This window comes from Diorhabda sublineata, chromosome 3, assembly GCF_026230105.1.
Source record: "Diorhabda sublineata isolate icDioSubl1.1 chromosome 3, icDioSubl1.1, whole genome shotgun sequence".
Taxonomy (NCBI): domain Eukaryota; kingdom Metazoa; phylum Arthropoda; class Insecta; order Coleoptera; family Chrysomelidae; genus Diorhabda; species Diorhabda sublineata.
This window is the reverse complement of record NC_079476.1, coordinates 34,057,947-34,070,950: the sequence shown is the minus strand read 5'-3', so window position 1 is coordinate 34,070,950 and position 13,004 is coordinate 34,057,947. Positions and strand designations below refer to the sequence as shown.

At 31.6% G+C, this 13,004-nt stretch overlaps 1 protein-coding gene and 1 long non-coding RNA gene across 7 annotated transcripts in view; one reads left to right on the top strand and one right to left on the bottom strand.

Annotated features, from left to right (window-relative positions):
• Positions 1-8,333, top strand: part of LOC130441035 (long-chain-fatty-acid--CoA ligase 4) — a 46,344-nt gene extending 38,011 nt beyond the window's left edge. For all 6 annotated transcript variants that reach the window (XM_056774514.1, XM_056774512.1, XM_056774510.1 and 3 more), the window contains 5 exons: positions 1,067-1,206; positions 2,020-2,192; positions 2,972-3,235; positions 4,134-4,409; positions 4,851-8,333. In XM_056774514.1, the coding sequence (XP_056630492.1) occupies positions 1,067-1,206; positions 2,020-2,192; positions 2,972-3,235; positions 4,134-4,409; positions 4,851-5,005 (1,008 nt within the window). In that variant the 3' untranslated portion in view covers positions 5,006-8,333. The remainder of the gene's footprint in view (positions 1-1,066; positions 1,207-2,019; positions 2,193-2,971; positions 3,236-4,133; positions 4,410-4,850) is intronic.
• A 2,358-nt stretch (positions 8,334-10,691) lies between these two features.
• On the bottom strand, positions 10,692-12,356 carry LOC130441638 (uncharacterized). Its single transcript, XR_008909632.1, has 2 exons — positions 12,162-12,356; positions 10,692-12,000 (listed from the first exon to the last, which is right to left on the bottom strand). It is a non-coding gene; the product is annotated as an uncharacterized LOC130441638 (long non-coding RNA).
• Between the last annotated feature and the right edge of the window lie 648 nt (positions 12,357-13,004).

Sequence of the window (13,004 nt, the reverse complement as noted above, 5' to 3'; positions counted from 1 at the left end):
GGAAAAGCTCATGCGCAGGATTTGTGCCTTGATACAGTTCTATATAAGATGGTATGTTGTACAAATGTTTCTTTTATTGTTCTTATTAACAGGCAATAAAGCCTTTTTTTATTAAGAGTTATTTGTTTGATTAAACACATACCTTAACAAAATATATTTTTCTTTTTGTGCGCTCCACCTTCTTGGCCTCTTTAATGATCCGATTTTCTTTAGCTTCTCTTAACTCATCTAAATATGGTGATGAACTGACAATTACTGCTTTTCCTTTTATTTTGGACGTTCTTTGCTCGATCTGTTCTGAATTGGAAAAATATTTTTTAGAGACCCTGTTGGATATGATAGTTTTTATACTGCTATTACATCACTCAATAAGTCGTGTGACTGACACACAGATGGCGCTGCCATTGTCAAATCCAATTGACGTTTCGACTTATTTAAGTCTTTATCAAAAGTCAAGTCGAAACGTCAATTTTTATGTTTTTGAAAAATTATTAAAGAAAACTAATTTTAAAATAGAAGAAACCTAAAATTTAGAAGATTCTAAATTTTATGTAGATGGTAACCTTTGAGATATATTGCGCTTTCAATCAAAGCTGTCCTAGTTGCTGGACTAATATAAATCAATAGTCATATTAATATAGTTGCAATCAAGGTTACTAGAATAATAGAAGGTTCGTGATGCGCATGTTTTTGTAAACAAACGATTAGCTGCTAGAACACCAGCTACGTCATTATGTTTACATTTTTGTTTTGTTTATTTGTTTATGTCAAACAGAACCTCACTAATATTATGTTCGTGTTATGAGGATGTGTGTTATCTCTTGCTAATCTGGCTATACAAACGAATATATTTCTAACTAACGAATTTATTGAGACTTGTTGCCGTTCTCACAACTGTGAAGAGCCGGTGACGTTACTTGTCTACTGCGCATCTTGTTATTGTGACAAACCTTTTATTATTCTAGTAATCTTGGTTGCAATTCCCAATTAATTGTAGATAAAATCCACTTTCTGACTTGAAATACTTCTAATGATATGCTGTTAATAATATGTGTTTTCTTTGCAGCTAATTCTGGACAGGATATCTAAGACTATTCAAGAAAAACTTAGTAACAGTAGCAACTTGAAGAAAATAATATTCAAATTTGCCTATGAATATAAAACTACTTGGAAAAAACGTGGATACAAAACTCCATTAATTGACAAGTAGGTACTTGAAAATAATATTTATTTGTATTAACAAATTTACCCCTCCTGGAATCCTGGTTCAAAAAATTTATTAGTATAAACGACAAAGGAAGAATCGCCACGGAAAGAGTTGAGTCCTTCTCTTATCTAGGAGTGCTGACAATGAATATGGATGATTAGACAAAAGAGCTAGAAAATAGTATATCAAAGGGTTGTAGAACAATGGGGGCTCTGAAATATATTCTGAAACCATTGGACAAAAAATTATTAAGTCTAATGTACTGTATGGTTGTAAGTCCTGGATACTAACCTCCTGAAAAATTGAAAATCTGGCAGAAAAAAGTGTTCAGAAAAATACTGGGAGCGTGAAATTGAACGATTCGAAGAGAAAAAAAAAACGAATATTGAGCTAAAAGAAATATATAACAGGCCTAATATTACTCAAGTAGTCAGAGCCTAAAGAGTCAGGGGGTTGAGGCATGTATACAGAATGAATGCACTCAAAATAATTGTCAAGAAAGTACAAATGAATGGAGGAGGAATCGGAAGAAGAAGAGGCAGGCTGAAAAGAAAATCGAGACGAGTAGAAATAACTGAGTGGGGAGAAAGAACAGAGGACAGAAACGAGTGGAGAGGCATAATGAAGAAAGTAAGGAAAGAAGAAGAAAATAGAGCTTAGAAAGTTTGATTATACTCAAGTTTGAAATATATATTTTGTAAATGGGAAAATTAAGACTTCAAGGTCATACACTGTTAATTATTAATCATTTGTATGTCATCTTAGGGGCTGGGATAATTGAATATTCTGTTATATGTATGGTCTGTTTTCAGAATTGTTTTTAAACCAATTTCGAAAATAGTTGGTGGCAATATGAGGTTGATGATTTCTGGTGGTGCTCCATTATCAGCTGAAACACACGAACAAATTGGTACTTGTATGTGCGTTGTTATAATTCAAGGTTATGGACTTACTGAAACTACTTCATGTGCCTGTGTGCAGGATTGTAAGTAAAATTTATTCAATACTGGTTATAACTTATAAAAAGAGGGTCAAATTTATATCGTTTTCGAATTTCAAGCTTAAATCAAAAATCCTTTTCTGTGAAACGAAAATCAGAAATCTCAGTGTATATTTTTATTTATTTATATTTATTTCTATTTAAAACCCACTGGTCATTATTTGAGTCATAATAAAGTTAAACGATGTGATCAATACATTTAAATTAGTGTTATTTAATACACTCGGTAGACTTACCTGGAAAAAGTTTCTTTGCAAACAAAAAAATGAGAAATACTAACAAATTGAAACCTTTACAAATTAAAAGTAAGGAATTGTTTTTGGAATCAATAATTTTTTAACATCCATTTTGAACTGTAAACATTCAATGTTTCTATAAAAATGGAAGCAGTTTGGTAGCTAAATTCAAGCATAGCCATATCAATTGTTAAATTAAGGAATCATGGATGTATATGTCATATTGAGTTAGAAACCATCCATGAGAAATCCATTGGTGAATGGGTTGTGAATAAACTTGACGACAATTTGAAATAATATGCTAGATAAGGTGATAAGTGTAAGATAATGGAACATTTGTATAGACTTACTCTATTAAAATTGTATACAGGACACTAGAAGAAGAAGCAACTGTAAAAATCGATAATGAAGAAACATTTAATTCTTTAATATATTGAGTAGAAAAATGAGGACTATTTTCAATATCATCGTGTCTCGAAAAATTCCTCAGCTGAAAAGTTTGTTTTCAATTTTTTCTTTTTATTACAGTGTATGACATGTCTTTCGGAAGAGTTGGTGCTACATGTACTGTTTGTGATATTAAATTGATAAACTGGGAAGAAGGTAATTACCGAGTGACGGACAAACCTTTTCCTCGTGGGGAAATAGTCATAGGAGGTGAAAATATTAGTGCAGGTTATTACAAATTACCGGAAAAATCAAAAGAAGACTTTTTCGAACAAGATGGCACAAGGTGGTTTAGGACAGGTGACATTGGCGAAATTCATGAAGATGGCGTACTTAAAATAATTGGTAACTAACCAAAAACTATTTATTTATTTAGTAAATGTATGTTAGTTTGGTTATATTCTTTAAATTCATTTAGTTTGAGAAGTCATAGAGTGAATGATAAGTATCCTGAAACCATCTCAATCTTGTGACCTTTCTTGTTCCCAATTCCTTCTCTCAACTTTTTTTCTTGCCCTGCCCATGCAGCTAATGTACATTACTATCTTTATGTGTATTCTGTAAACACATAGTGTTTGGTTTGTAATTAGATGAAATTTTTTTCAACATTTCATAGTGTGAATAATAACCATTCAAATTCCGTTGTAGTATGATGATAACATAATGGTTGTGACGACTGGAGTCAATAGGGCCTTCTGATATGTATCTTCGTAATCGTTTTCTTATCTTGGTTATGCGAATTTACAGGGATTTATTCGCGATTTGGAGATACACTTTTTCAGTATATCAATAGGAGACTTAAAATCTGTGGTATAATTTCTTTGTGTGCTGATTGGACTACTTGAACCATGAATATTGGTGATCAAATTTGTCAGTTTATCATTATTTAATATTAGCTCATCTCTGTGTTCCTGAATAAAATTTTTCGTTGTTACGTCCAATCAAATTTTCTTGGGTTTGTTCACATTCAGCACTTTGCAGGTTTTGAAAGTTGTTTCTCATTCAATAGGTTTATCTTCTTTTCTCATAATGTTTCATTTTCTATTCAACTATTTTTTTCTTTTTCTTTTATTATCATGATTTTAGTTTCATTCATGAAAGCTTCAACATTGTTTCCTTTACAATTGGCATTCCTAGAGGCTTATTATTATTTAGAAGAATAAAAATTACAAAATTAGTTCAATATTCAACTTCCATACCTTATTTTCACGTTTCACTAATTTATTATCATCTGTTGTTTCAGATCGTAAAAAGGATTTGGTAAAATTACAAGCAGGAGAATACGTATCACTTGGTAAAGTAGAAGCAGAAATGAAAACATGTCCATTAGTAGATAATATTTGTGTTTATGGAGAATCAAGCAAAGATTACTGCGTCGCTCTGGTCGTGCCCAATCAACACCAATTAAAAGATCTTGCTGCTAAAAAGGGTATCTCAGAAAAATCATTCGAAGAATTATGCAAAGATGAAACTTTAGAAAGGGCTGTTGTCCAAGAACTAGCAGAACATGGAAAGAGAAGTAAGTATAATAAATTAATACTATGATTTTTATTTTGTTAATATTCCCGTATATAATCCTTACCAGTATATAAATTTCATATTCATTTCTTTTTCGCCTACCTTTTCTTCTAATTCCCTTTCTCTAAATTTGTGCTCTCTTGCTGTAGTGCTATGCCACTGTAGTTCTTGCAACAGGTCTTATCCCCTTTCTTTTAGGGCATATTACAGTTTGTTCCAATCATTTGGTAACCACTGTTCTTCCCAAAATGTTTCTTATCAGTTGGTCGATTCCTTGATGCAACTCTTGTACACTTGTTTGATATCTCTTCTACTTCCTTTCCGTTATGAAAAATTCTCGAATAGGCTTGAAATACATTCTGTTTTCCCAATTTGTGTTACAACTGATCAATTTAATTATTTCTCGTTAACGTAGATGTTACTACTAGATATTTTTTTGCAGATAAACTTGCAAAATTCGAAATTCCCGCTGCAGTTAAATTAGTAACAGAAGTTTGGTCGCCAGATATGGGTCTTGTAACTGCCGCATTCAAATTGAAGAGGAAAGACATCCAAGAACGATATAAACATGAAATAAATAGAATGTACGCCTCCTGAAAGTTATATTATTTTTAAATGGATTGTTGAGTATGTATAGTAGTAATACAACAGAGAATTGTGTATATGAGTATTAACTAATCATTGAAAGATTTGTATTAGGCCCAACTTGATTCTACTGGCAGTTTTTTTAATAACAGATTTAGCATATGGCACAATTGTGTATAAAGTATTTTGTATTTTTTTTCTTGTATATATTGAATTAAACCTATCGTGTAAGATTTTATGTAATATTTTATTTATATATTCGCTTTTTTCGTATATTCTGTTTTCTGTATATAAGAATAAATCTATTTTATATTATTAAGAGTGTTTATGCCGAGAATTTTATGATATTTCTAATGGTTGCTATCTATAGAGACAATACATTTTTATAAATTAGTTTAATTGGCGTTTATTATAAACAGGATATCCTTTATTTGTCATCATCGTTTGATAATAAGTTTGTAAGGATTTCAAATTAGTCCTTGATTATATAATTAGATAAACGGATTCATGATTTCACTATTACTGATTTTGCTGAAAATCTAATTTTTCAATTATTTTAGAAGCTAAAACCGATTTTGCCGCTGTAGAAGATAATATTTGAAGGAATTGTAGTGAAATAGTTATGTTAGAATGCCTGTCTTATTTGTTTATAAGACACACAGAAATAATATGTGTTATTACAGCTATAAGTATAATTTTTTTAATCTTAGGCAGAAATACTCTTAAGTTAGCATCACCGTGGTTGGAGAAGGGTAGAAGGGAGTATTTTGTTAATACTTGTACGTTGTTGCTTAATTCTTAGTTTAATCAAAAATAAATTGTTCAATATTGGATTGCGTGGTTAAGACTCGAAACTTTCTACCTTGAAGATGAGTTATATCAATCATACCCCAAATTCAGTTTGTCAGAAACTACAAATTAATAAATCTGTCTAAACTATTATGAACAATTAAATAGTGCTTAATAGCGTTAAATAAAATATAAACTTAGTAGACAGTTTATAGGTAGATATAAAAAATTAAAATATTTTTTTATACACAACAATTTTCTACAATAACTCTGCGTATTATCGTAGCTCTCAATTTCAGCCCATATTTCTACAAAACGCTTTGTTTCTTGCTCTTAAAAATACATCTTCTAGAAATTAAAAAATGTAAATATTTGTAATAGAATCCATAAAAATGGAGAAGAAGAAATGCATACTAATATTGGACAATGAAAGATTTGAATATTTTCGATATTCACAGTCAAAAAGCATCAATTATAACTACACTTTCAAATAGAAACTAAAATATTGTGCTGGTTGGTATCAAACACCATGAATTCGGTATTCTTGGAATATTAGAACCGGCATCATTACCCCAGTGACTTCCAAATAATCCCTTTATCGTGGTGGATTAGCTTACTTTGTTCTGGTGATTTTGTTATTGTAGAAACTTTTGTCAATTATTTTCTATTGAGTTTTTTATTTTCATATTTATGAGGAATTTCCAGTGCTTTTTCCATGGTTCTGTAGCTGATACTACAGAAGTGTTCGGGTCCCATGAAGGGCTTGTCTGCCCCCGCTTTAGCGAGCTTATCAGCTATTTTGTTTAAATTTTATGGTATTGGAGTTCTAATGCACTGTTTGTGATATCACGTAAGGTCTATTTTTTAACTTTTTCACTGCTTCATGGGGAGAACCGACTGGGTACTGTGAGCTGCCCTCTCCCACCTAAACTTACTTCATATGATAAGTATCTTTCCATCTCGGTATTTCGGCGGAATTCTTGATGCGTTTAATATGAACAATTAAATTGGGCTTAAATTCAATTCAAAAATATAATGAATCAATTTGATTATAAACGTTCATAACAGAAAATGTTATTTTGTAACTGAAGTGATTTGCAACTTGTGAGGATTTCTAAAACTTTTAAAGGGTTGTCCATTAGAATGCGTTTATGAGCTTATTTTATTTAAATGTTAGATCTTTCACCCGACTTTAGGGGTGGTCCGCAATGTGACCGTTGCACGCCGGGAAAGCTTTACCTGCTCGACTATAGGAGAGCGTCGCAGTGAAAAGGTTAAATTGTATTCAGGGCTTTTAGTGAGGTTCCTAAAAATGCCTTTTTTATTTTAGGCCCATATATGTTCCTTTTTTAGCTTAGCAAGTCCTTATTTTAAAAAATTTGTATCAACGATGATTTATCTATTTAATTATCGTTCTCAGAAACTTTTTTTTTCATTTGTTTATGGATGGTTGCCAGATGAAATTAAACAGAAGTTGTATGATTAAAAGTGAAAATGATCACATTTAGCTACTTTTTTCCTGAAAAAACTCCGTGGTTACAATCGTAATTTACTCATAGTTACATTAGCCATTACAAATATGTGCGTTAGTACACTTCTTACTTACACAGATCCTTTTTTTATTAATCAAAATGTTCACTCTATAGCTGCCATTTACAGCAACATGTTAATTATCTATGAGATGTTATTCTGTTAAATGAACTTTGAGTAAAATGATAGGTCCTCAAAACTCCCTTTTTTCATGTGTCCCTTTTTTTTAAAAAAAAAGTTGTATGCTAAAAGCCCCATATATATTGTTAATTATATAGGTCAATACGTTGATTTTAACTATTATTTTATTTATCTAGGAAACGATACAACGTCAAAAGTAGCAAAATATTCTTATTTCGTTTGTAGTTGGAAGGTTTTTCGCAACTAATATTGTTTTGTTATATTTAGTAGCAATATTATGAGATTGTTTCACATAATTTATTATTTTTTTTTGTTGTAATATAATATGTTAAGTTTCTAGTAAAGACTGTTCGCGAGCCGATATCTAGTTAAATTGTCAATTTAAAGTAATTGGTCTAAACGTTTATTTTAATAAAGGCATGTACTTAATGAAATTATTCTACAAAATTGATGAATATTGACAAAAAAGAAATCATTTTATTTAATTTTTTTCAATCAAATTTTTAGCTAAAACGTCTAATATCCAATCAATATGAGTTACAACTTGTAAAAACAAATTATATAAAGTCTAAGGTTTACAATATTACAAATATTTTTGCAGGCACTTAAAAGGAAGAAAGATTTTTGTTTTCGGTTTCTAATTATTATTGAAATTGAATGATTTTGGATTTGTTAATATTTTACGTGAAAATTTGAAATATACCTTTATTAAGGTGAATTATTATTTATGTATTTGTATATATTAGATAGGATATTGTTATAAATTGAATGGTTGTTAGCAATTTTAGTTATCTTAATTACAAGACTACACAACAGCCGAACTGGATCATACTAAAACATATTTTTGAACACATCGTGAAATAAAAGTATTATTAAAATATCTTTAGTTTTATTTCCCACCTAGAGCAGTATGTGCAAGACCAAGAAACAAAAAAAATAAACAAGTAATTTTACTTGAATCAACCTGTTGAAGTAAAAAACTCGTGTTGTCGTGATCAGATTGATAACAAAATAACCTTCGTCCATTGAAACCTTTGAGAGGCGAGTGATCCCTGTTGCCGGCGAATCAACAATGGTGCATTCCAATAAGCCCTTACGACGATCACGACCAAGGAAATTCCCGTTCCACTTAGTCCAGAGCGTTACAATAAACTAAAGTGGAATGGATTAAGAACCGTTTTGCGCGCTGGGGTAAATAATAACAAATTGCAAAACAGAAAAAATGAAGCAAAAGCTTTAGAAATTATGTTACTCATAATATCCTTTCAATAATTCCCGCATCAAATAATGAGATAGATTCCCATGGTTGCAATCTGTGTTGCATGAGTTTTGAAAACTTTGCTCACTTTGACCCACCTCTTGAATAGGATTGTCGATAGCGTTAGTCATGAGTGAAGTTTTCGTCGCGATAAAACTATAGTAGTCGCTGTGGAACGCGGAAAAGAGTATTACAGGCGACGTGTCTTAGTGGAATGCACCACTAGTCGAGGTTCTTTAAACCGATTGCCAACACGTTGCCGGTTGGTTAGCAACCAGTTGCCCTGTCTGTACATCTCCATTCAAATAGAAAGATTATGCAAACTGGTTAACGATTTGTATCAGAAATGAGTTTCTTATGAGTTGTATTGTATAAGTGTATTTACAATAATTATTCACTACTCACTGGCTACATCCATAACCTATTTATGTCTAGAAGTTGCTGCTTCAAATGTAGGGATGAAATAAAATGTTATAAAAAAAGGGCAAGTTTTTTCACTTTTGATTATGAATTTTTTATTCTATTAATCGCTTCTCGGCCTCTGACTGAGTTCAAAGACACATAAACCACTACTCCAAATTACTAAAATTCCAAACCGGACCAGGAAAGGTATATATAACAGGCAGAAATACGCGCCTCTGGGACTGGCATTTCATACATAGAGCACGACTGGGGGTGCTACCTCCAAATGCTTGCAAGATATGAATACACGGCAACAAGAAGTGCAGAAGATACGGGTATGAGAAAGAAATCATACCACACGTACTCAACCACTGCGGAATGCGCTCAGCCGCACGCCAACTTCGCCTCAACTATATACAAAATAGGTTGGTTATTGCAGCAGGGAGCAGGGACTCTGACATATTGATTAAAGACGATATTAGCCACAAAATCACTATTATTGACGTCGCGGTACCCTCGAGAACCGGATGCAAAGGATCGCTACCAAACGTGAAGAGAAGCTGCGCAAGTACGAGAACCTAGCAATTCAGATTGCGGAGAAGGGGTACAGTGTCAATGTAGAAATATTTATTGTGGGTGCGCTAGGATCATGGGATCGAAACAACGAGGCCATTCTTCAAACACTAAACATCTCCAGCACTAATGCGAAGACTAATGATAAGCGACACAATTAAATGGTCACGAGACATCTATGTCGATCATGTTGACGTGACGAGGCAATACGAAGAACCATAATACTGTGAACTACGGATTTCCTTTTATTTTTATATGTATTAACTGTTATTTATTCGTTTTTTATATCTACACACCTTCACACTGTGATAAAAAATGTATAAAAACACTCTTGTGTGATATAATGTATATTTTTGTACCTTGCTTTTCAATAAACGTCTTAATCACAAAAAAATTAAAATTAAATATGGGACTAACACTCAACAAAGTTCTATTCAAAATTTATTTATGTTTCAAATAACACTGCGAAATAACCTCTTAGTTTTCATGATGAAACTCAAAAGACAATTTCTTTTTTGTTTATACAAAAATTCAGTCTACATTTCCTGCAGATGACAATAGTCAATACTTTATAGCTATCATATTTGCATTTATTTCTTTTTTCTTCAAATCGTGGCCAATGCTCAAATCCATCAGTACGAACAACTGTTGTTGGTCTAGGGGCAGATCTTCTTCTAATTTGAGCGCTGGCAGGTCAACCACGTCACTCCTTCCAATTTTACACAGGGAATATGCTAAATCTATTCGAAATTGTTTCTGAGATATTGTTGTTTTGCCGTTTATGCTGTTTATTCTGTTAAAAAGAACCCAAGAATTGACAACGCACAAATCAAGCAAGTGGTGGAATAAGCGAAAATACCATTTTTTACTTTTCACACAACACCTATGGGTCTGATTAAACTTTGATCATTTTTGGACAGGGAATGTTCACATATTGTTTTTTATTTCGGACATACCTGCGTATTGTGTCAATGGGTTCCACAAGAGGATCCCAAACACACAAGACTGTGGTCGTTCCAATGAACAAGAGACGGATAACAGTCATATTCTGTTACAAATTCTTTTACAGTCCCCCTTGCACTTGTTGTCATACTTTAGTCATCGGCAATGCAAAAATACCCCCCTTCTTCAGCTCAGCCATGAGGGGTAGGGAGGTATAATAATTGTCAAAATATACGGTATATCGACAATTTTCTGGGATACCTCTAATCAAACGATTAACAATATTAGAATTTGCTCCTACATCTGTCTCTCCATCAATAATTACGTTTTCTTGTCCGAGTACAATTCCAATTATTTGTAGCCTTATTTTTTGGGTTTTCGAGGATTGTATTGTCGTAACGAATATTTTATTTTAGTTGCACAAATTTGTTCATCAACAGAAAGACTCTCAATCATGGGTACACTAGAAAATTTATTATTCACATGGTCTATGATAGGACGCAATTTGAGCAGTTTATTTGTAGTAGAATCGTTAGCTTGTGAATTGTTAGTGTTATCGTTGAAATGAAGAATGGAACGAATGGCCTCAAACTTGTTGATTCCCATAGTTATTTCACCATATCGTTACCCAAGATCGGGTTCCAGAGATCTCTAATGCACGAAACACATGCCACAGATAAAAAAATAAGAATTCCTATGTATTTTTACAGGGAATTTAGGGAAAGTTTTGACGGTTTATTAAGGTCTTTTTGTACTAAATATAATATAGACTGTTGTAGTATTAGATTCATTAAATCATCATCATCAAAAGTATTTGAAAAAATTATATGTTTATTATATGTAACTATAACAAACCATTCGGAATATTTGATTTTCCTTTAAATTTTTTATAATCGTCTAAAATTATCAAAGATCCTTTTCTCCAACGAATTTTCTCCAAGGAATTGATTTTAAAGTAATAAGTGATTTTAGAGGAATATTGGATTTTTGTTTTGCAGAATTTTTTTATACAGCATCGTCGGAAACCTCATCTGAGTACTTAGAAATGCTAGTGAAATCAAATGGAATTTTTGACGTGCTACGAACGTCAGCTGTAACTTTCGAAGTGCTAGAAAAACAATTTGAAGCTTTTGAAGTGCTAGACAAGTCAGCCGGAACCTTTGAAGTGTAATCTTCTATTCGATTTTGGATTCATCATGTTTTTCGAATACAACTTTATCTGAAATTTCAATCATTTCCTCATCTGAATCGTTCATGGATTGTGATAATTCATCTTCACTCCCGTAAGGCATATCTAATAAGCGACACACATTTTTCTCTCCTAGGGCGTTTTTCCGTCCTTTACGTCTACGAAATTTATATGGTGTTCCATCTAAAGACAAGAAAATTTTATAATATAGAATTTTTATTGTAAATATATCCATACATTTTTATATAACTGCATTGCATTATGTATCAAATGCGATATCACGTAAATAAGAAATTTCTTGATAATAAACGGTAAAACTAAATAAATAAAACTAATCTACATACCTCAAATACCAGAAAAATAATTTTTGATATTCATTTTTATGATTTTACACAGCACAGTATATTACAACATACGTAATTGTGCACATTTAAGGTTATAAATCTTCTGTCATATAAATAAATGATGGTAAAATTTTATATTATCTTCTAATACATTTTGTCTCAGCCGTACAATACAAAGAAATTCTTATATAAGTCGACAGATGTCAGTAGCTGTACTATAAATGCGATGTACCATATACGATACGCGATGCAGTTAAGGGTTAATATCTTACACGCCCCGTATGCGGGGTCAGTATATTAAATCAAATTATTTAACAATTTTAAAAACTACCCTAATATATCTCTATACCAATATCAATTTTACTATGTAAATTTAATAAATATCTTTTAAGATTCGATTGGTTTTTTTAGGATTTATGTAAATAGTTGAAAACATTGTATAAATTCCATCAAAAAATATTTGTGTAGGTAAATATAAGAAATAGATTTAGGAAGTTAAATCCAATTATAATATAACAAAATAAAACAAATACAGGAATCGGGTGTTCAAGGTTTACTTTAAAAATAGACGGAAATTGATTTATCAGTTAAAATATTTAATAGTACGAGAGAAATAACAAAGAGAAAAAATACTGAAAAACTCTTGAGGGAATGAAATCGTATTTTACACTTTTTACGAGACATTTTGAAAATTTTTACGGTAACATGTACTGTCAACTGAACAAATATGTCTTTTTGACAATTCTAAATTTCAAAGTGCAATACTAGAGAAGAAAATATGAAGCATTCTCAATAATCACATTAAATATAACACTTTCTAATTTAGTGATTACAAATGATAAA